The sequence below is a fragment of the Dendropsophus ebraccatus genome, chromosome 1, assembly GCF_027789765.1.
Source record: "Dendropsophus ebraccatus isolate aDenEbr1 chromosome 1, aDenEbr1.pat, whole genome shotgun sequence".
Lineage (NCBI taxonomy): Eukaryota > Metazoa > Chordata > Amphibia > Anura > Hylidae > Dendropsophus > Dendropsophus ebraccatus.
This window is the reverse complement of record NC_091454.1, coordinates 120,309,384-120,331,092: the sequence shown is the minus strand read 5'-3', so window position 1 is coordinate 120,331,092 and position 21,709 is coordinate 120,309,384. Positions and strand designations below refer to the sequence as shown.

The following is a 21,709-nucleotide window of genomic DNA, read 5'->3' as shown; positions in this document are numbered from 1 at the left end:
AATTCAGCAGTTAAAACATAAAAAGGTTATATTATACCTCTACATTTAACCCTTTCAGGACCAGTCCAGATAGCACCTTGAGGACCAGAGCCCATTTTTTTAATCTGACCAGTCTCACTTTATGCGGTTATACCTCTGTGATATTGTAACTTATTCTAGCAATTCTGAGAGTGTTTTCTTGTGACATATTGTACTTTAGGTTAGTGGTAAACTTTGGCCGATATCCGTACAATTTTCATGTGAAAAATGCCCACACATTTTATGAAAGAATGGCAAAATTTGTCCACCATAGGGACATTACTATCTGATTGCCTGATTACAGGCACATTACATTGCAATGCAGATCTGCATTGTTTTGTAATGTGCCTGTAAAACAGGCAAAGCTGAACAGCCTTAGCCACTATAGCTATGACACAGGAGGCTTCAGGGAATCCTCCTGGTGTCAAAGCAACCATCGAGGCCGTGTGATTGCTTCTGCATGGCCCTGATAGGAATAGAGGGAAGATTGTCCCTCTATTCTCCACTATAGGTGCTGCGATCAGCCTGATCGCAGCACCTATAGGGTTAACTGCCGATATCCGCGCTCGGCACAGGGGATGGCAAAGGCGCAGCTCCTGCGCCCGTTTCATCAGAGGACGTTACTGTATGTCCTTGAGCAGTAACTCGCTAAAAAAAAGTAGTTACGTCCTAAGTTCTAAATGGGTTAAGGCTATGTTCACACACAGGAAAATAAAAGCATATCATTTTGAGATTAAAATACAGTTGTATGTTCAATGTAATATTGAAATCTTAGGGGAAATGACCAGTAGAGATCTCAGTAGAGAATAACGTCCGTAATTAAGTATGGGCACAAAAACAATGAATATGCTCATTGTTTATGATCTGTTTAGCAAAAACTGCTGTTTTTTTTTTAACTTTTCCTATATTGTTTTATTTGCAATAAAAAAATTATGGCCATATTTTGGTAGTTTACTATGTGCAAACATAGGCTAAAGTACACCTAAAGAACCGTTCTTTGTTTTTGCACCTGGTCCTGATGTTGGTTTGACGAAACAGGCTTGGAGTATAAGATAGAAGGATATGAAATCGGTACAATATTAATTAGACTTATGTATAGAGAGCAGTAGTATAGTAACAATGTTCTTGTCTATAGGGGGCAGTTAAATTGTTGTTATATTCTTGTGTATATAGGCATTTTTTTTTTCAAACTCAATAGAACAAGAAGTATAAGAAGGAGGAGAGATATGTGGAAACTGCACACTACATGTCTTTTTTATTGTAATATCAATTATATATTTATTTCATTTTGACTACTAAACACATTTGAGTCAAAGATTTTCAGATTTTCAGATACAATGAATCAGATGTAATTCTTTTTGAAAACTGCAACCGAACATCACAATGGTAGAAAGACAGCTTGTAATTTCTGTCTATGGCTGGTGGGTACAAGCACTAATATTCCACACTCCTGAGCTCCTTGCAGAAACAATAAAAGGGAATAAAGCTAAGTACTTTTTTTGCTTTCAAATCAAGCTTTTCTGTCAATTTGTGGATCACTTTACAATCAAAAGGCTCACTGGCAAAAATCCACTAATCAACGCTAGATGGGATTGAGATCGGGGGATCTGGAGGCCAATTATACAATCACAACTTATTCCTTCGAGGCCACTGCCATCAGAAAATAACATTACCAAGAAGAGGTGTTCTCAGCCTGCAACAGGGTTTGAGTACATTGAGTCCCATGCATATATTCCACCTTGTCCAATAATGTGATGACTTGAAGAGTTGGCACAGTCCCAGTAGCAGATGTCCCCAGTGCCTCCCTTGCTGAGCATATATTACATACTGTGAGCATAACTTTTGGTAAAGATCATTTCTGCTCTCCCAGGGAATCCATTTAACCAGTTTACAGCACAATACTTACAACTATTAACTCCATAGGAATGGGAACTGGCAATTTCTTCTTAAATCGATCATTAACTTCCTTAGCACCCAGCAATAATACCATACATATGATCCCGATAATCAAGGTGGCAATATTTGTTGCTCCGATATTGGACAAGACTGCAATTAAACTCTAAAATAGACAAAGAGAAGTTAAAGGCTCCCAGACAAGTCTATAAGTAAAGGTATGGTTCTGCTCTACTAAGAACTTAAATGTTTTTGATTTTTTTTTTTTTTTTGGTACATTCTGATACAGAAATGTTTATTTGTATATTTAAAGCAAGATATAATGGAGAACAAGGTCATGCTATTTAACTTGTTCTAATGTTAGTGTCATTATTATTAGCAGTACCAATCCTAATGCAAAATGTATTCCCCACACAGAATTAATACTCAACAAACTTCTATGTATTGCATTATCAATGGCTGTTAACTGCTCCTTCCTATTATTTATACCACAACATAATACAGATAAAATATACTGTAGCTAAATGTATTACAGATAAAATAAAACTTACATATAAAACTGCTAGAGGACCGCTGTATCTTTTTGTTTGAATTCCCAAGAGGTATTTCAGCTGAGATATAAAGACATGAACTGCTGCTGCTGTTGTGAATCCTCGTACCAAAGGTTCAGTCAGGTAGATGGCTACAAAGCCAAATCTAAGTATACCTAGGCACAACTTATAACAAAGCACCACATCAGTACACAACCTATATAGTTACTTTGCCACATCTTATGTGAATTATGAACAAAAGTCCAAAATTGGAGCACATATCCAGCCATGGCTGGCTAGCTCTGTTGATATTAGTTAGCAGGGACAGTAGTTCCGCCCCAAGTGCACCAAAAAGACTTTTTAGCATAAGGATTAAACTGCTATTAGCATGATAATGGTGCCAAGGAAGAAGGTAAGAAACGTACCTTTATCCTCAGCGCCCTGTGCACTATGGGGAGATATAAGCAGGTTAGATACTTCTAACCTGCTGATAGTTTCCCTTTAACCCTTTGAGGACCAGGCCCAAAATGACCCAGTGGACCGCGCAAATTTTGATCTTGGTGTTTTCGTTTTTACCTCCTCCCCTTCTAAGAGCTCTAGCACTCTCAGTTTTCTATCTACAAGCCATGTAAGTGCTTGTTTGTTACAGGAATAGTTGTACTGTGTAATGGCGTCATTCATTTTACCATAACATGTATGACGGAATCCCAAATATATTATTTATGAAGATATAAATAGGTGAAATTGTAAATAAGATTGCAATGTGGTAACGTTTGGGGGGTTCCTGTGTCTACGTAATGCACTATATGGTAACAGCGACATGACACTATTATTCTATAGGTTGGTCCGAACACAACCATATGCAGGTTACACAGATTCTCTAATGTTATATATGTATTTTTTTTATGAAATCCTTTTTTTTGGCAATTAAATATTAATAAAATGGGCCTATTGTGACGCTTATAACAGTTTTATTTTTTCACCTATGAGGCTGTATGGGGTGTCATTTTTTTTCCATGATCTCTAGTTTTTATTAATACCATATTTGTGAAGATCGGACGTTTTGATCACTTTTTATTGATTTTTTTTTTAATATATAATGTAACATAAAATCGGTAATCTGCGCACTTTCCCCTCTTTTCGCGTACTCCGTTTACTGATCACAATGACGCTTGTTATATTTTAATAGATCGGACAATTACGCACGCTAAGGTATATTATATGTTTATCTATTTATTTATTTTTATATGTTTTATTTATATAATGGGAAAGGGGGGTGATTTAGACTTTTATTGGGGGAGGGGCTTTGGGGTAGTGTAATAGTGTTTTGAACTTTTTTTTTTTTTACGCTTTTGAAGTCCCTTTGAGGGACTTCTACATACAGTACTTTGATTTCTACACTGATGATTGCTAGGCCATAGGCATAGCATTGATCAGTGTTATCGGCGATCTGCTCATTGAGCCTGCCTGTGCAGGCTCAGTGTAGCAGATCGCCAATCGGACCGCACGGAGGCAGGTGAGAGACCTCTGGCGGTCCGTTTCAACGATCGGGACCCCCGCAGTCACACTGCGGGGGTCCCGATCGGTAAGTGACAGGGGACTCCCCCTGTCACTTACACTTAAACGCCGCGATTGCGGCGTTTAAGGGGTTAATGACACGCGGCAGCGCAATCGCTGCAGCGTGTCATTACCGGTGAGGTCCCAGCTGCTGTTTGCAGCCGGCCCCCACCTGCTATGAAGCGCGCTCCGCTCCGGAGCGCGCTTCATAGCGGGAGAAACACCCAGGACATAAGGTTACGTCATGGGTCGTCTGGGGACAGACTTCCATGACATAACCCTACGTCCAGGGTCGTCTAGGGGTTAAAGGGGTTGTCCAGAGAGCTGAGGATGTTTAAAACCTTCTGTTCCCCGGCGCTCACCTCACGTGATTCCACATCTGTATATTCCAATCATGTCGCCAGTGGTGACATCATGCATCTATTTGGGCATGGTTTCACCTGCACATGATGAATGAGATATACACCAGCCCCCTCCACATCTCCGAAGGCTTACTTCCAAGGGACAGAACGTGAACACTAAAGAGCAGAAGCTGTTATTCTGCTTACTGAACAACCCTTTAAGTTGGCACAATGCATTTCTTTTATACCAATTCCTATACCAAAACTACTATAATAGGGTAGCATGATGTTGGTATAAAAATAGATATTATTTCAATACATGTAAATACTGAGCAGTGAACAGCTGTAATAAGCAGTAAATGAGTACCTGAATAAGACCAGAAAGCAAAGTGATTGCTACAGCTACTCTCACTCGCATTGCATCTCTTTCTTCAATCTTTAGTGAGAGCTCTGTGCTGTTGGTGACATTGGTTCCCACTATATTAAACATTTCATCTGGGGCTATTCGCAATGCAACTCCACCAACCATGAGACTGATAACAGCAAATGTTCCTGTAATGTAGCACAAAACAGATGTGAATCAGAACCAAGGAAAAAAAATAAAGAATGAAATAGCCTAACCTAAGGTACAATTTTCCTGTCTCACATAGTTTGTCAATGTAGCATCAAAGGCATTTAGGCTGTGGATACATGCTTGCATGCTTGTTGCATCATAGCAAATAGACAATCTCATCTGGTCTTTCCTGTTATCTCTAACTATGATACCATGAGACAATGACATAGGACTACAGAGACTAAGGGCACTATTACACAGAACGATAATCGGCCGAATTATCGCTCCATGTAATAAATACAACGATCAGCCGATGACAACGATCATCGGCTGATCGTTGATATAGGTTCTGACCTATTTTCGCCGGGCGCCGATCGCGCGCCGCTACGTGTAATAGCGGTGCGCGACCGGCAACTGACGATATACATTACCTATCCACGTTCCAGGGCTGCTTCTTCTCCCTGGGTCCCGCGCGCTCTAACTTCAGAGTGGCCTGTCAGCTGTGGTCCCGGCCTGTGATTGGCTGAGCGGCCTGTCACTCTGAAGTTAGCGTGCGTGGGACCCGGGGAGAAGAAGACCGCAGCAGCAGCCCTGGAACGTGGATAGGTAATGTATATAGTTAAGCAAGGGCATCGGTAACAATGTCCCTGTAGCCCTTGTTTAACGATTATCAGGCCGTGTAATAGGTCCAGTAAACGAGTGACGATCTAGCAGATCGCTGCTCGTTTACAGGTATTATCGGGCCCCCATCGGCCCGTGTAATACCACCCTAATTCTGGCTCCAACATCACATTGCACGTTCTCACATGACTCCGGGCTTCTGCAGACCTCTAGAATATGGTAGGCCCTGGGGGATTAGGGACAGAACCACTCTTTCCTTTTTGCTGCCATGAATGTCTCTAATATTACATGACTTAAAATGAACATGGTGGTCAGGGCTTGGTACTAGCATCATTATAAACAATCTTTGCTTCCAAATAACACCAGGGTCAAAGCTTTACATGTAACATTCAAAGAAAGACACCTGTGTGAAGTCAGAAAGGAAGAAATCATTTTTAACTTTCTGGTTGTATGCCTGCAGTGGGGCAGGGGTTGTATAGGCAAGCTTATAGAGAAAGCTGTCAGGCACCAAGCAGGCTTACCAACATGACTATTTAAATGACAAGTTATCCAAAAACTTCTCCAACAAAACTATATATTAGCAATAGCAATTTCTGCTTTAAAACATGATGCCTAAAGATTTAAGTACATATTCAATGTAAAAGGTTTGCTTTAAAAGGTTGAGAACATGAGAAGCCGCCCATCCCATCAGTCCTGCACCTAATGTCATTTGTCATCCAGTTAGTTTTAAACATCCCCTTTTACACATGAAAACTGAGCACATTTTTAGTGGTGTTCAAAACCAGTAGTTTGATATGCTGGATTCAAACAAACTATTCATAGGCTGCAGCAACAGATGGCTGTCATCACTCACCTACGTGAACTATCGTATGTTTTTGGAGTGTGGCAGTACAAATGTGGGGAGGACATACAAAACCTTGGTAAGATTCAAACCAAGGACCCCAGCAATGCAAGGCCACTGAACTACTGTAATTCCTTGTACCAGAAGAGAATTTTAAACCCTCTTATCTGCATGGGAACCATAATGTTCTTCCTGACCCATGAAGGAATGCCAGAACTACACTGAAAAGTAGTAAAAGATAAATAGATAAAATGTAATGTCTTTCAGGATCTGTTTAAAGCTGGGTAGCAGTATAATAGCATCTATTATTGGATGTCATCCATTCATCTCTAACTTTTGTAGGAGGTCAAGATAAATCAGAAACTAGATCGAACAACTGCGACAAAAGATATTAGTTTATGAATGTACACTACCGTTCAAAAGTTTGGGGTCACATTGAAATGTCCTTATTTTTGAAGGAAAAGCACTGTACTTTTCAATGAAGATAACTTTAAACTAGTCCTAACTTTAGACAAATACACTCTATACATTGCTAATGTGGTAAATGACTATTCTAGCTGCAAATGTCTGTTTTTTGGTGCAATATCTACATAGGTGTATAGAGGCCCATTTCCAGCAACTATCACTCCAGTGTTCTAATGGTACAATGTGTTTGCTCATTGGCTCAGAAGGCTAATTGATGATTAGAAAACCCTTGTGCAATCATGTTCACACATCTGAAAACAGTCTAGCTCCTTACAGAAGCTACAAAACTGACCTTCCTTTGAGCGGATTGTGTTTCTGGAGCATCACATTTGTGGGGTCAATTAAATGCTCAAAATGGCCAGAAAAAGAGGACTTTCATCTGAAACTCGACAGTCTATTCTTGTTCTTAGAAATGAAGGCTATTCCATGCGAGAAATTGCTAAGAAATTGAAGATTTACTACAACGGTGTGTACTACTCCCTTCAGAGGACAGCGCAAACAGGCTCTAACCAGAGTAGAAAAAGTGGGAGGCCGCGTTGCACAACTAAGCAAGAAGATAAGCACATTAGAGTCTCTAGTTTGAGAAACAGACGCCTCACAGGTCCCCAACTGGCATCTTCATTAAATAGTACCCGCAAAACACCAGTGTCAACATCTACAGTGAAGAGGCGGCTGCGGGATTTTGGGCTTCAGGGCAGAGTGGCAAAGAAAAAGCCATATCTGAGACTGGCCAATAAAAGAAAAAGATTAAGATGGGCAAAAGAACACAGACATTGGACAGAGGAAGACTGGAAAAAAGTGTTGTGGACGGATGAATCCAAGTTTGAGGTGTTTGGATCACAAAGAAGAACGTTTGCGAGACGCAGAACAAATGAAAAGATTCTGGAAGAATGCCTGACGCCATCTGTTAAGCATGGTGGAGGTAATGTGATGATCTGGGGTTGCTTTGGTGCTGGTAAGGTGGGAGATTTGTACAGGGTAAAAGGGATTCTGAATAAGGAAGGCTATCACTCAATTTTGCAACGCCATGCCATACCCAGTGGACAGCACTTGATTGGAGCCAATTTCATCCTACAACAGGACAATGACCCTAAACACACCTCCAAATTGTGCAAGAACTATTTACAGCAGAAGCAGGCAGCTGGTATTTTATCGGTAATGGAGTGGCCAGCGCAGTCACCAGATCTGAACCCCATTGAGCTGTTGTGGGAGCAGCTTGACCGTATGGTACGCCAGAAGTGCCCATCCAACCAATCCAACTTGTGGGAGCTGCTTCTAGAAGCGTGGGGTGCAATTTCTCCAGCTTACCTCAACAGATTAATAGCTAGAATGCCAAAGGTGTGCAATGCTGTAATTGCTGCAAAAGGTGGATTCTTTGACAAAAGCAAAGTTTGATGTAAAAACAATGTTATTTCTAACCTTGTCAATGTCTTGACTCTATTTTCTATTCATTTCACAACGTATGGTGGTGAAAAAGTGTGACTTTTCATGGCAAACACAAAATTGTTTGGTTGACCCCAAACTTTTGAACGGTAGTGTATATGTATTTTATTCGAGTGAAATGGTCTTTTACAAAACATGCATTTTAGGATAGTTTGGTTATACTGTGGGGCACACTCATACTAGGCCAAGGAAGTCATAATTAGATTCACAGCACATGGATTTTTGATAACATTCGCTTTTAGAAATTTGGGTAAGTATATTTTGTCTTTTGTATCAGACAAAGTGGTACTCTAAACATATTATAGTGTCATTCCTTATGCAGAAAACGTGTCAGAGGTAACACCAAGTGCTATAGAGCTATCACTTAAATATTAGTAAATTGAAGATTATCCACATTTCCTGCACTGTAATTGGTATGTGTCAGTATCCTGGCGAGGCTAATGATTAACTATGCCACTGTCCACATTATGTTTATATGTTATCTAGCAACGTAAAATCATTTGACCCTATAAAACAACTATTTTGCAATTTGTAGTACCAGATACATTACTCAATCTGTTGTACTAGCTACATTACTCAGTTTGTTGTACTAGCTACATTACTCAATCTGTTCTGGTGTCCTCCTGCACCTGCTTTAAAAAGCATATACCCTCTAAATGATTCTCACCAAGGTCTTTTCACTGTGTGCAGCAAACACTACAACACCACAAGTTATGTTATTTACATGAATCCCGGAGCCCTCAAGATAGGTGTGGGTCACATATCCTGTGGATATGCTATAAGTGTCTTAGAAGGGAATATCCCTTTAACATATAGATAGACTAAGTAAGACAAGAACAAATAAAAGCAATACATACATAGCATGGATGAAAAAAAAACACATGTCCATTAAGTTCAACCAAGTTAAATATATAAAATAAACATAGAAAATATATTGAAAAAAAGTTACAGGTACACATGCATTACCTATAGATACATGTCTTGATGATGCAAAGAAAGTGTACAGGAACACTGGATAAAATGAGGAATATAATCCAAACACAGGAGGTACAGCTGCCAGCAAGGCATACGCTAAACCTGAAAGGAAGAGAAAATGATAATTACAATTTGATTTTTGGAAGCCTATGACAGCACCCTTCCTATTCCCACTCTTCATTCTTGCTGTTCTGATCCACAGGGTGTGTATAAAAACAAAAAAAAAAACAAAAAAAAAAAAAAAAAAGGATGTGTTTATACAGTTTATCTAACTCCTGGTGCTGTCATTGGCGATAAGAAAACAAGGTGTTACTTCTGAAAAAAAAAATGACAGTAAGTGTAGAACAGCGGGATGAGACGTGGAAAGCAGCGGGAAGGGCTGCCTGGATGATCCTTAGATTGTTCTGGCTGCCCTGAAATATGGAACGTGTGAATGCAGCCTAAACAGTTACCAATAGTGTCTTTTAAAATGCGCCTGGTGCCTTGGTTAGAGCAAAAAAATTATGTCAAACTGTCAAAAGTCAAACTGGTGTGACCTGAAGCATCTGTGCACCAGGTCTGCGCAGCCTCTCCTTTCTTCCTTCTATGGCATGTGCACGGTTTAGACAAGTGATGAACAGAAATCCTGCCTGGGGGCGGTCCTAATGATGAGGGTGGGGAGGAAGAAAGGAGAGACCTGGGACAAAGACACTCTAGGCCACACCAGTTTGACATTGCTGCTACAAATCAAAATATCATTTTTTGCTAACCAGGGCACCAGGCACATTTTAAAAGACATGAACGGTAAGGATTTACTTTCATCAAACAGATGGTACTAGCGGTTTGGTGGGGTGGATTGGAGGTTACTTTAAAACAATAAATTGCATACTATTTGCAGAGCAAACGATAAGTAAAAAGCCTTGTGCTCCCCGTATATCTAGGCAAGTTTAAAAAAATATATATACTAACCCTGGGGTAACTGCATGACTCCTGTACTCAGTCCTGATATGATGTCTCCTGTAAGGTACCCTTTCACTGGATAACGTGGTAGCCATTTAAAAATTGGTAGAAAGCTGTATAAGTGAGATTTAGCTTTTTTTGCAGTACATCTGTAAGCAGAACATATGTATAGATAAAGTATAAACTTTGCACTTTAATTGTATTCCTAATAAGACCCATTTAGAACAGCAGCAGTCCTGTACTGGGTGGTTAGCCACTAATAGGAGTGTCTGTGTGTGGCTTTGTTATGGGGTCACTTCAGCTAGCTCTGTTACAAGATACAAGATGCTCTAGTACATGGCTACATTATATGTACAGTGTGTATTTCTTTTTTTGACAAAAACAAGCACAGATCTGTTGATGGAGATAAGAAAGAAAACCTTACTATATAATAAATTTTATATTTTCTCTAAAACTAGGATTCAACACTATTTTGGCAAAATTTACTACTTGACCAAAAGAACCATCACACCTATATGAAGTTTGGAGTTGGGCCCCCTTTTGCAGATATAACCGCCACCATGATATGGCCTAGTTTGCTATCTGTATTTCCATTCATCCCAGTAGCGTTTGATGGGGTTCAGATCAGGGCTCCATGCAGGACACTTGAGTTCCTGCAAACCAAACTTATAAAACGATGTCTTTACGGACACTCGTGCTGAATTAGGAAAGGGCCTTAAACTAGTTGTCACAAAGTTGGAAACATATAATTGTGTCAAGCTTCAGCATAAAAAGATGCTTTAACAGTGCCATTTGGTAGAAATAGGGAACCTAACCAAGCCCTAAGAGGCAGTCCTAATGACAATGCACATAAAGCATTTTAAGACTTTACATCAAAATGCAGAACATCTGCAGAGAAAATAAATATGAAAAATACCCAATCCACACAATGCCTTAATTTCTGTGCAATGATGGAGCCAATAAATAATGTATAGTTACATTGTTGTTGCATACTTTCGTAAGTTTAGTACAGCAGATTAATGTAAGAAACAAAACATTTGCTTTAAAGCGACTGTGTACCTAAAATCTGACAACCCCCCCCACCCCCCCAAACCGCTTGTACCTTCAGATAGCTGCTTTTAATCCAAGATCTGTCCTGGGGTCCGTTCGGCAGGTGATGCAGTTATTGTCCTAAAAAACAATTTTTAAACTTGCAGCCCTGTCCCCAATGGGCGTGGCCTAGATTGTGTATGCATTAGGCTGGCACACCCTCTCTGTCCCTCCTCCCCACCCTCCTCATCATTAGGAATGCTCCAGGCAGATTGCCTCCTATTCCCCACCTGTGTCAGCACGGCACATGGGCTGGATCGTTAAGGCACCTGTGCAATGTTCAGACAGGAGAAAATGTTCAAGGGGCATTCCTAATGATGAAGAGGGCAGGGAGGAGGGACGGAAGGGTGGTGTAAAATTAGGGCACAGATATTGTAGGCCACAGCCGTTTGACACAGGGCTGCCAGTTTAAAAGTAGTTTTTTAGGACAACAACTGCATCACCTGCCGAACGGACCCCAGGACAGATCTTGGATTAAAAGCAGCTATCCGACAGTACAAGTGGTTTGGGGGGGGGGGACAGATTGTGGGTACAGAGTCGCTTTAACCCCATGAGGGCTCACTTTTTTTTGTAAATCACTGTTTTTGAAGAGTCATAGTATGATGGGATTTTTTGCCTAGTTGTATTTTTTTTTCATGGCGTGAGAAATAGAAAAAAAAAAAAAAATCGTAGTTCTGCAGTATGTCTTTTCCTGTTCACTGAGTATTATAGGGTTTACTGTGCAGAATACTGTTTACTGTATAGAGACATCAACTTTATTCTCTGAGTTGATACAATTACGATACAATAATTTATGTGTTCTTTTATTTTTTAATCAACATATTTTTGCTGGACAAGCTACACCTTCACAGGTACTATTTTTGCATACATATGACTTTTTATCCTGTGTTAATGGGAAGCTGGATGAATTTTTAAAAATACAATTTCAGCATCTTTGTACTTTCCTTTTTTTCCTTCAATCCCTTCAGGACTGGGCTAATTTTCGTTTTTGTGGTTTCATTTTTTCCTCGTGTTAAAAAGGCCATAGTGCTTAAATTTTTTCACCTACAGACCCAGATAAGCCCTGTTTTTTTGCGCCACTATTTGTACTTTACTACGGCATACTTTATTTTTCCATAAAATATGCTGTGAAACCAAAAAAAATAATAATAAAAATATATATATATTATATATATATATATATTTGCAGTGAAATTGAAAAAAAATTTGTTTTAATTTTGGGGGGTCTCGTGTTTACGCCATTCACCCTATGGTAAAGCTGACATGTTATATAAGTTCCTCACGTCAGTACGATTACAACGATATATCATTTATATCACTTTTATTTTATCTGACTGCTTTTAAAAAATTAAAACCTTTAAATAAACAAAATCTGTTTAAAATTGCTCTATTGACAGCCTTATAACACTTTTATCCTTTGGTCTATGGGGCTGTGTGGGGTGTCATTTTTTGCACCATGATCTGTACTTTCTATCGGTACCTTGCTTGCGTAAATGTGACATTTTGATCACTTATTACAATTTTTCTGGATTTGATATGACCAAAAATTGTTTTTTTGCGCTTACGCTGTTTACCATGCAAGATCAGGAATGTGATAACTTAATAGTTTGGGTGATTTCACACGCAGGGATACAAAACATATTTATTTATTTAGTTTTATTTATAAAATAGGAAAAGGGGGGTGATTCAGACTTTATTTAGGGGAGGGGATTTTTTATTAATAAAAACACCTTTTTTTTTACTTTATACGTTAACCTGCGGGACTTTCAGTATTACTGCAGTAATCTCCCATAGAGATCACTGCAGTATACTTTATACAGCAATGATTGATTAGATCATTGTTGTATTACTCTGGTCTGCAGCAGACCAGACACATCAATTCCCGACTCAGACTTGGGGTGAATTATAGAAGCCTGTCTGAACTCACAAATGGGCTAAAACTCCCATACTCCAATCTCATGCAGAAATTTAGTGAAAGCTGTTGTAACTGTAATAAGAAGCTGTCCTGGTACTTTTTTTTCCTTTTTAAAGAAAGTAAAAGCTAAAGGTACACTTACCGGCAAGATTGTGCTGCTTTATGGAGAAAGGATGTTGGCTCTTTCTTCCTCAAATGTAAATGTTCTTGCAAATATTCCTGGGAATATATGGGACGATCAACATAATACTTTTGTCTCTGACAGAGACATTCATCTTCCCCTGAAGCTAATTCCATAGCACATTTCACGTCCTTGTTGTATCCGAAGATCACTGCAGAAATATACCAACTTTAGTTTGTATTTGCAAAATAAAAACAGCAAATATCCAAAAAAAAAAACAATAAACGATCATCCCTGATGACTAAGCCCGTTAAATAGCATATTCATAAGCGGACAACTAGAATGTGTGATGGACTTAAGGCCCTATTACATGGGTCGATTTGGAGCAACAAACGAGCGCCAACCTGTCAGGTCAGTGCTCACTTGCTTCTGGTTCGTCGCTCGCTGCCAGCGCTATTACACGCGTCAACATCAAGCGGGTAAGAGCGGGGGAGCTGCCAGACAGGCTTGCCATCTCAGGAGATAGGAGCCAATAGGAGACTGCGAGACTGCTGCCAACACTCCTATTGCACAGAGCGACCGCCAGCAGACCGTTGCCATCATTCTCGTTTTTTTCATGTTAAAAGACAACAGGAAATATTACACCAAGCAATTATCGGCCGTAACGATAATCGCTTGGTGTAATAGGGCCTTAACATTTACAGTACAATAGGAATAGTTTTTTCACCACAGTCCTTTATTTTAGAAGTAAATCCACCATACAGGCACAGGGTGGAGGTGGAAATAACATAATTAAATCAAATATAAATGTTACAAATTCTAAACAGAGCAGAACGGTACAGCTCATAAATCAGACATTAAATACCCCAGTTAGCCATAGACATCAGGACACTTGCCAGAGGGCAATGTTTGAATTTGAAAATAGCGCCTTACAAACAGCTTTAGGTAAATTGCAACGACCAACTTGAAGCTGAATATTATGAAGCCTTCTATAGGCAGACAGGATATAGCTAAAGCCCCTATTACACGGGGCGATCATGTCAGCACTCACTTGCTTCTCGTTCCCTGCCGGCACTATTACATGTGCCGACAGTAAGCAGGTAAAAGTGGGGGGGCCACAGGGAGCTGTGGGAGGGGCTCCCTGGGCGATCTTTAGATCGTCTGGGGAGCCCAAAGGATATAGTTGCGATCTGCTGCCGCCACTCCTATTGCACGGGGCAACGGCAGCAGATTGTTGAAATCGTTGCCATTAGTCTTTCAACATGTTGAATGACGTTGAAAGAAAACGATCAGCCAGCATTGCGCATGTCAGCTGATTGCTGTCTATTAATACTCCAGCATAAGGTCTCACAAGGCGTCTGAGACACATGACAAGTTATTGAGACATTAACGTTTTTGTTGGTGTATAACCACCACTGTTGGCCTTTGTTTCAATAAATTACTTGAGATGAGGAAATCACCACTGCATGCTTCTGGTTAAATGGCCTACATTTATTATGTTAAATCACTGTAGCTTGACGTTTTCACGTTTTTCATAAAATTTCACCCACAAACTTTTTGTGAGTAGTGTAGAATACTGAGCACATTGAATAATGTTTTTCTTTATCTTGACACTAATGACTGCTAAAGGCCCTATTACACCAAAGTGATTATCGACCCTACTTGCCCGATTGCCAACCGTTTCGGACAATAATCATTTGGTGTAATAGCTTATGTTAGAAGGCAACGATGAGCTGACATGGATTATCCCCTGGTCGGATCTCTTCTACTCAACGCTTGTCTAAACAGGGCTATGCCTCATGGACTCTAACCAAGGCACCGGGAACATTTCAAAAGACACAAACGGGATGAACTTACGCTCATCAAATAGACAGTACTGGTGGTTCGAGGTGGGGGGGTTGGTGGACACAGTATTCATTAAATGGTGGCTATGATAGAACGGTGTCAGAATGCACAATGCATTATGCTTGCTACCTAAGGGCAGCATAGTTGGCTTTATTAGCTTGTTAATGTAAATGCATTTCAAGACAAATATGAACAATAGTGGGCTGCACAGACACTGAAGAAGACCTGTAGCCAACCCCCTAAAAATGAGATTTTACTGTAATCACACACCCTGATTACACACCTTTTGACAAATTATTGATATACCCTACCAGTCCTGAGATATGGTAAGAAGGCAATACACTTTCAATAACTGTTATCTCTACCATCCTCCCCATACACAGGAATCTTTAACACAGCCAATCGTTCGTATGTTCTCTATGGGAACAGGAGAGGTAAGCTTCAGTCAGACAGCCCAACCCCTATCTCCACTGACATCATCTGTCTTGGTAGAGCCCCATTCACCTTCTATTGATGACTGACAGACATGTACGGGGACCTTTAGGTTAAAGTTTGACTGGCAATTCAGCTGCTAGTCAGATGGACATGAATTTTATAATGCATGTAAATATCATGTGAGGGGAGTAATTAGTCAGGGTGTGTAACTGTATTGCATTAAAGGAGAAATCCAGCCATTTTTACAAATGGGCAGCCCCATGGGGTAATGCAATAATAAGTCCTAACCTACATATTCCCCAGCCCGCGTCCCTCAGGACCCCCGCCGTAAGGACTCAAAACTCGGGAAAAATGCCGTGCCGGCGGATGGGCAGTCTGCTCTACCAATCATTGACTGGAGTAACTGACTGGAGCCACTCTATCAGCCAGGTTGTAAAGTGTGCAATTCCGGAGATCCTGGAGCGGCGATCCGGGGCTGAAGAGGCATGGGGACAGATGAGTTAATACTATTTGTTACTTTCCCCTGTGCCCCTGCCTTTTTTTTTTTTTTTTTAAGTAACTCCAAGAAAATTTAATAGTAAAATCTTATATCTTTTTTTTTTTTGGGGGGGGGAGGGGGGGGATTGGCTACAGGTGCTCTTTAAAAGATACTAAAAGACACACTACCACAAAGGAAAATCCCATGTTCACAAATGTAGCATTAGAATTGCAGACATGCACATAAACAACAGGAAGTTTAGTCACACACTACTCAGGATGACTTGTTTCCGACCATAAAAGTGGTATTGCTAACTAATGTACACACGTGTATTCCTTCAATTCTCCCCAGGGCCATCATTAAGAAATATTCTTCCTGAATGAAACAATTTGTTTATTATAGGAAACGGGCCTGGCTATATGAAGCACGCTGCAGGAAACGCTTCAACTGCCTCCTTTACTGATTGCCCAAGAGTGTGTCCGTTACAATACTTACTCCATATAATATATGGTATCTCGCTGCTTTCCTGTAAAATGCTCCAGAAAGGAAAAAGATACCTACGTGCTTTTGCATGGCAAACATAAAAATTTAGGAAACAAATAAATGTTTTAGTTGCTAAATAAAATACATATACAATTTCGTATAATACACTACTAAAAAAAATAAAGGGAACAATCAAATAACACATCCTAGATCTGAATGAATAAAATATTCTCATTGAATACTTTGTTCTGTACAAATTTGAATGTGCTGACAACAAAATCACGCAAATCATTAAAGGGGGTGGCCGCGTCATCAGCCGCTCAGCCGCGATTGGCTGAGCACAGTTATGCTCAGCCAATCGCGGCTGAGCTTCAGATGACGCTGCAGAGGGCGGCCGGCACTCGGGAAGATCCGCCGGCCGCCCGAAGAAGACGTCACTGCTGAGAATCGGAGACCGTGGTCGGCACGTGACAGGTGAGTATAGCACACCACACTTCCGGGTACAAGGGTGGGGGTGGTGGGACACGGGGAAGGGGGCCATTCACAGACATAACATACATTACAAAGTTGTATAACTTTGTAATGTGTGTTATTCTGTGAATAACTTTTTAGCGCCGGACAACCCCTTTAAAAGAAATCAAGTTTATTAACAATGGAGGCCTGGGTTTGGAGTCAACCACAAAATTAAAGTGGAAAAACACACTACAGGCTGATCCAACTTTGATGTAATGTCCTTAACACAAGTCACAGTGAGGCTCAGTATTGTGTGTGTGGCCTCCACGTGCCTGTATGACCTCCCTACAACACCTGGGCATGCTCCTGATGAGTTTGCGGATGGTCTCCTGAGGGATCTCCTCCCAGACCTGGACTAAAGCATCTGTTATCTCCTGGACAGTCTATGGTGTAATGTGAAGTTGGTAGGTTGGAGCAAGACATGATGTCCCAGATGTGATCAATCGGGTTGAGGCCTGGGGAACAGGCGGGCCAGTACACAGCATCAATGCTGTCATCTTGCAGCAACTGCTGAGACACTCCGGCCACATGAGGTCTAGCATTGTCCTGCATTAGGAGGAACCCAGGACCAACCGCACCAGCATATGGTCTCACAAGAGGTCTAAGGATCTCATCTCGATACCTAATGGCAGTCGGGCTACCTCTGGCGAGTACATGGAGGGCTGTGCGGCCCCCCAAAGAAATGCCACCCTACACCATTACTGACCCACTGCCAAACCGGTCATGCTGAAGGATGGTGCAGGCAGCAGATTGCTCTCCACGGCATCTCCAGACTCATGTGCTCAGTGTGAACCTGCTTTCATCTGTGAAAAGCAGTGAGCCAGTGGCTAATCTTGGTCCATTACAGGCATTTCACGCCAGTGTACTGTGCGAGGAGCCTCAGATGCGGCCGGAGCGTGGACGAGGAAAAGTATCTTCCCGACGGCGGTGGTTGGGGGGGCTTGGTTAATGGGAGCAGCACTTAAGTACACGCAGCAGGATGAAATCCCGCTGCGGGTATGTAATCACATTGACACTGAGGGGTGAGGTATCCGCAGCGGATTTCGCTGTAAACTTGCAGTGTGAAATCTGCTGCAGATTTGTTACGTGTGAAGCTACCCTTACTTGGAGTTATATTGTGTTGTTTATGGGTTCTCTTTATTTTATGTGCAGTGTATATAGTTATGGCCCCTATACCAAGGGGTTAGTTCTACAGTAGCTATATTCTTGTCTAATGGCAGCATTATTATAGTCGCTATATAGCTATAGGGGCAGCATCAAATTCAGAAATCGCAGCCAAGATTTAGGGCCATATAAGACAGCCCAATGTGCCGGGTAAGCTTACACAGTCTATTATACGCATTGATTATTCTGTGGCAAGGGCTGCACAAATATTGTTTACATTGTCATCACTGTAAATGATAAAGTTGTATACTTACCTGTACAGGCTCCGTGAAGTCCTTTTAGCTTTCCCCTGCTCACCCCAGCCACCCCTGAGGCTTCTACACCCATCTCAGAAGTGAGAGGCTGCTCAGCCAATGACGGGACAGCACTGCCGCCAGTGATTGACTGAGCGGCGTGTCACTTCAGAGACAGATATAGAAGCTTCTGCAGCAGCTGCGGCGAGCTCCGCACAGAACTTTAGCTGTGTAACTTTTAATGTATTATGATGCACGGAGTTCTGACAGTTCAGTCTGTGCCATACAAGCTGCCTACAGACCACATATACGGAACGTGGGAATGCAGCCTATAGGTATGTGGACACTGAGTAAATAGGACGGAAAGTCCGTCGCGTAAGCCGTTGTCTGCCCGTGCCATAGACTCAATTCTATGCACGGGCGGATTCCTTCCTCCGCCCAAAGAATAATCAAGTTCATTCTTTGGGCAGAGGAAGGAATCCGCCCATGCATAGAATGAAGTCTATGGCACGGGCGGAGACACGCGCGCCCACCGCGAGCATCAGATTACGCAACGGATTTTCCATCCTATTTACTCAGTGTGCACATACCCTAAGGCTTTTTTTTTCCACATTTGTGTTTGAAATGCGCTCTGAACACCTCCAGAACCACGTCCCCATTTCTTAAGCAATATCATTCTTTGCTATATTACTTATAATTACAGCAATAATGGGGGTGAGGCTTCGGCCATATTGGAAACATAGTCTTATTTCTTCCACAAGAATTAGGTAAGTAGCAGCCAGATGCTGCTAAATATTTATCAGAAAGTGGGGTTACATTCTGGAGTGTTTCAACACTTCAGAGAAGCAATTGTTGCTGTCCATCAATTTGGCAAAGCTAAGGCTACATAGCAACTCCGGTTGCATGACATCCAAGTCACAACTTGTTGTCACATGACCTTTTTAGGGTATGTGCACAGTATGGAATTAAGCAAGGAATTTCAGCAGGTTTCCCTTGAATTTCCGCCTTTCCCATTGACTCAATATGATTTCTCAAGTGCAATCCGCGATCCACCCAAAGAACTGACATGTCATACAAACATCAACCAGCATAATTTTCTAATGCTTAGGCTCACCATCAATCAGGACCTCAGGATGCACTCCAGAGGGCCAACAAGTTGGCACTCAGTAGACTTCAGAAATGGAGATCTGACAGCATTAATAGATTTCATTTGTAGTTTTGGCAAACATACTATGTGGGAACGCAGTCTAAGACAGACTATCCATTTTGTGTGTACAAGGCAGGGAGAGCATGAGCATGCCAACACAAAGCTAAACTGTGAAATTTCAACAAGGGCGATTTCAACATAGCAAGCAACACATGAAGACGTTGTAATAGAATTTGTGACAGGCTATCAGTGTGGATTATAAAATGCAAGAGACTTTCTTCCATCATACTTTATTAGTCCTAAATACTTACCTACACATAACTTCCCTTGGTGCTGGGAGAGGGGCTGTCCGACACAATTGTGGGGCCAGCACTGCAATCACGTTGGACATCCTCTCTCCCCTTGTGCAGCTCCCTACATAAACGTTGGTGACAGCAGAGGAGCAGTGTCCCCCCTTACTTACTACAAAGTAATATACCTTTATTAAATCAGTGTATCATTTATGTCAGCATTATGCTGACAGGCAATCTACTCAGCCATGCCTCAGGCATTTCCATGGCAGGCCTGGGGGTCTTCAGAAGACCCCCGGGATCGCTATGTAAATGGATCAGAAGCCAGAAGACGCTGCTGGACTTTTGATTGATAAGTATGACAGCACCGTAACCTGTTAAATGCCGCTGTCATGATCTGACAGTGGTATTTAAAGCGTTAGACTAACCAGAGCAAAGGATTGTGTCCCCCACAATAACCTATGATGCAGGGGCACGGCATATCCTTATTCCAATCCTGACGAAAAAACACGTTTAGTTTGGAATAAGGCCCATTAGTGACTGCTGTGAAAAGGCATACTGGTGGTCACTAATGGGTTAATCATGCTGCTGGGGCTGCGAGGAACATAACAAACATGTACACTTATCCATCCTGCTGCCAATTTCCTGACCACCCGGTATCAGTCACCATCCTTTTCTTCAAAACTTTCATTGACAAATCTATGTTGGCTTTCCTGTCATTTCCTGGTCGCATGGCACATCTATGGAAATTTTGAAGAAGAGGACAGCAGGGGCGGCGGCAGCAGCAATGGGATAGGCAAGTATACACAATCTCTGCCTGAACCACCATATTGGTGTTTGACCGCCCTCTAGTCTAGTCTCTGTACTGGCGCCCTTTATAGCTGGAGATTATTTGGTAGAAGGGGGCAGATTTATGAGCCTTAGTAATCACTGAAGGCACGGCTATTGTGGTAAGGAATTAAAGGGGCACTTGGACTGGTTACTATGGGAAAGAGGTCGTCTTATTGACTGTTTTACCTTCAGCAGTGGTGTAAAATGCTGTCAGGTAACAACGTACAGAGACAATACCATCCAGTGATTCCGCCAGATGGTAAATGGCGCAGGTGGCAGCTACAAACACCAGGGCACGGGGACCATCACGCCACAGTCAGAAAACATTGATAAAACACAAGAGTGACAGCTTTCTACTGGTAATGGGCTGTCTCCTGAGTGACACCTTCTCCTGAGTGGGGCTGTCTCCTCAGTGACATCTTCTCCTGAGTGGGGCTGTCTCCTCAGTGACATCTTCTCCTGAGTGGGGCTGTCTCCTCAGTGACATCTTCTCCTGAGTGGGGCTGTCTCCTCAGTGACATCTTCTCCTGAGTGACATCTTCTCCTGAGAGACATTTGCTAGGAGACAATGTTCCCTTGCTGCCCTGGTCTGCCTCACACACTGATATGTCCCATACAGCAGCAGTAAATGGCAGATGAGTTGTACTAATGTCACCTCTCACTTCCCTGTAGGAATGGCAGCAGCTAGCAGAAGCGGCTCCTGCCGGTACCCTTACCTCAGCCCCGGGATGAGACGCCTCCTCCGGTAATGTTCAGCCCAGCAGCTTAGTGCACTGGTTACAATATAACAGAACAGTAGCAGCAGTCTCACTTGTGACTTGGATAAGTATCAGCTCCTTGAAATGTGAGAAGCAGATGATAGGACACCAGTACGCCTGTGTAACTGACAGACCCCTCGCGAGGGCTCACGGGTAATGTGGTCCTCTGCTAGTGCAAAATAAGGAGCAGCGCGGCATCGGAACTACAATGACCATAATGCACTGCGGTAG

General features: G+C 41.8%; 1 protein-coding gene across 3 annotated transcripts in view; it reads right to left on the bottom strand.

Annotated features, from left to right (window-relative positions):
- Positions 1–21,601, bottom strand: part of SLC26A5 (solute carrier family 26 member 5) — a 52,226-nt gene extending 30,625 nt beyond the window's left edge. For all 3 annotated transcript variants that reach the window (XR_011363949.1, XM_069977851.1, XM_069977863.1), the window contains exons 1-7: positions 21,437–21,601; positions 13,323–13,512; positions 10,186–10,325; positions 9,229–9,339; positions 4,707–4,891; positions 2,463–2,627; positions 1,925–2,077 (exon numbers count right to left, since the gene is read on the bottom strand). Coding sequence is in view for 2 of the 3 variants with exons in the window: in XM_069977851.1 (XP_069833952.1) it covers positions 1,925–2,077; positions 2,463–2,627; positions 4,707–4,891; positions 9,229–9,339; positions 10,186–10,325; positions 13,323–13,477 (909 nt within the window). In the remaining variant the exon portion in view is untranslated. The remainder of the gene's footprint in view (positions 1–1,924; positions 2,078–2,462; positions 2,628–4,706; positions 4,892–9,228; positions 9,340–10,185; positions 10,326–13,322; positions 13,513–21,436) is intronic.
- Between the last annotated feature and the right edge of the window lie 108 nt (positions 21,602–21,709).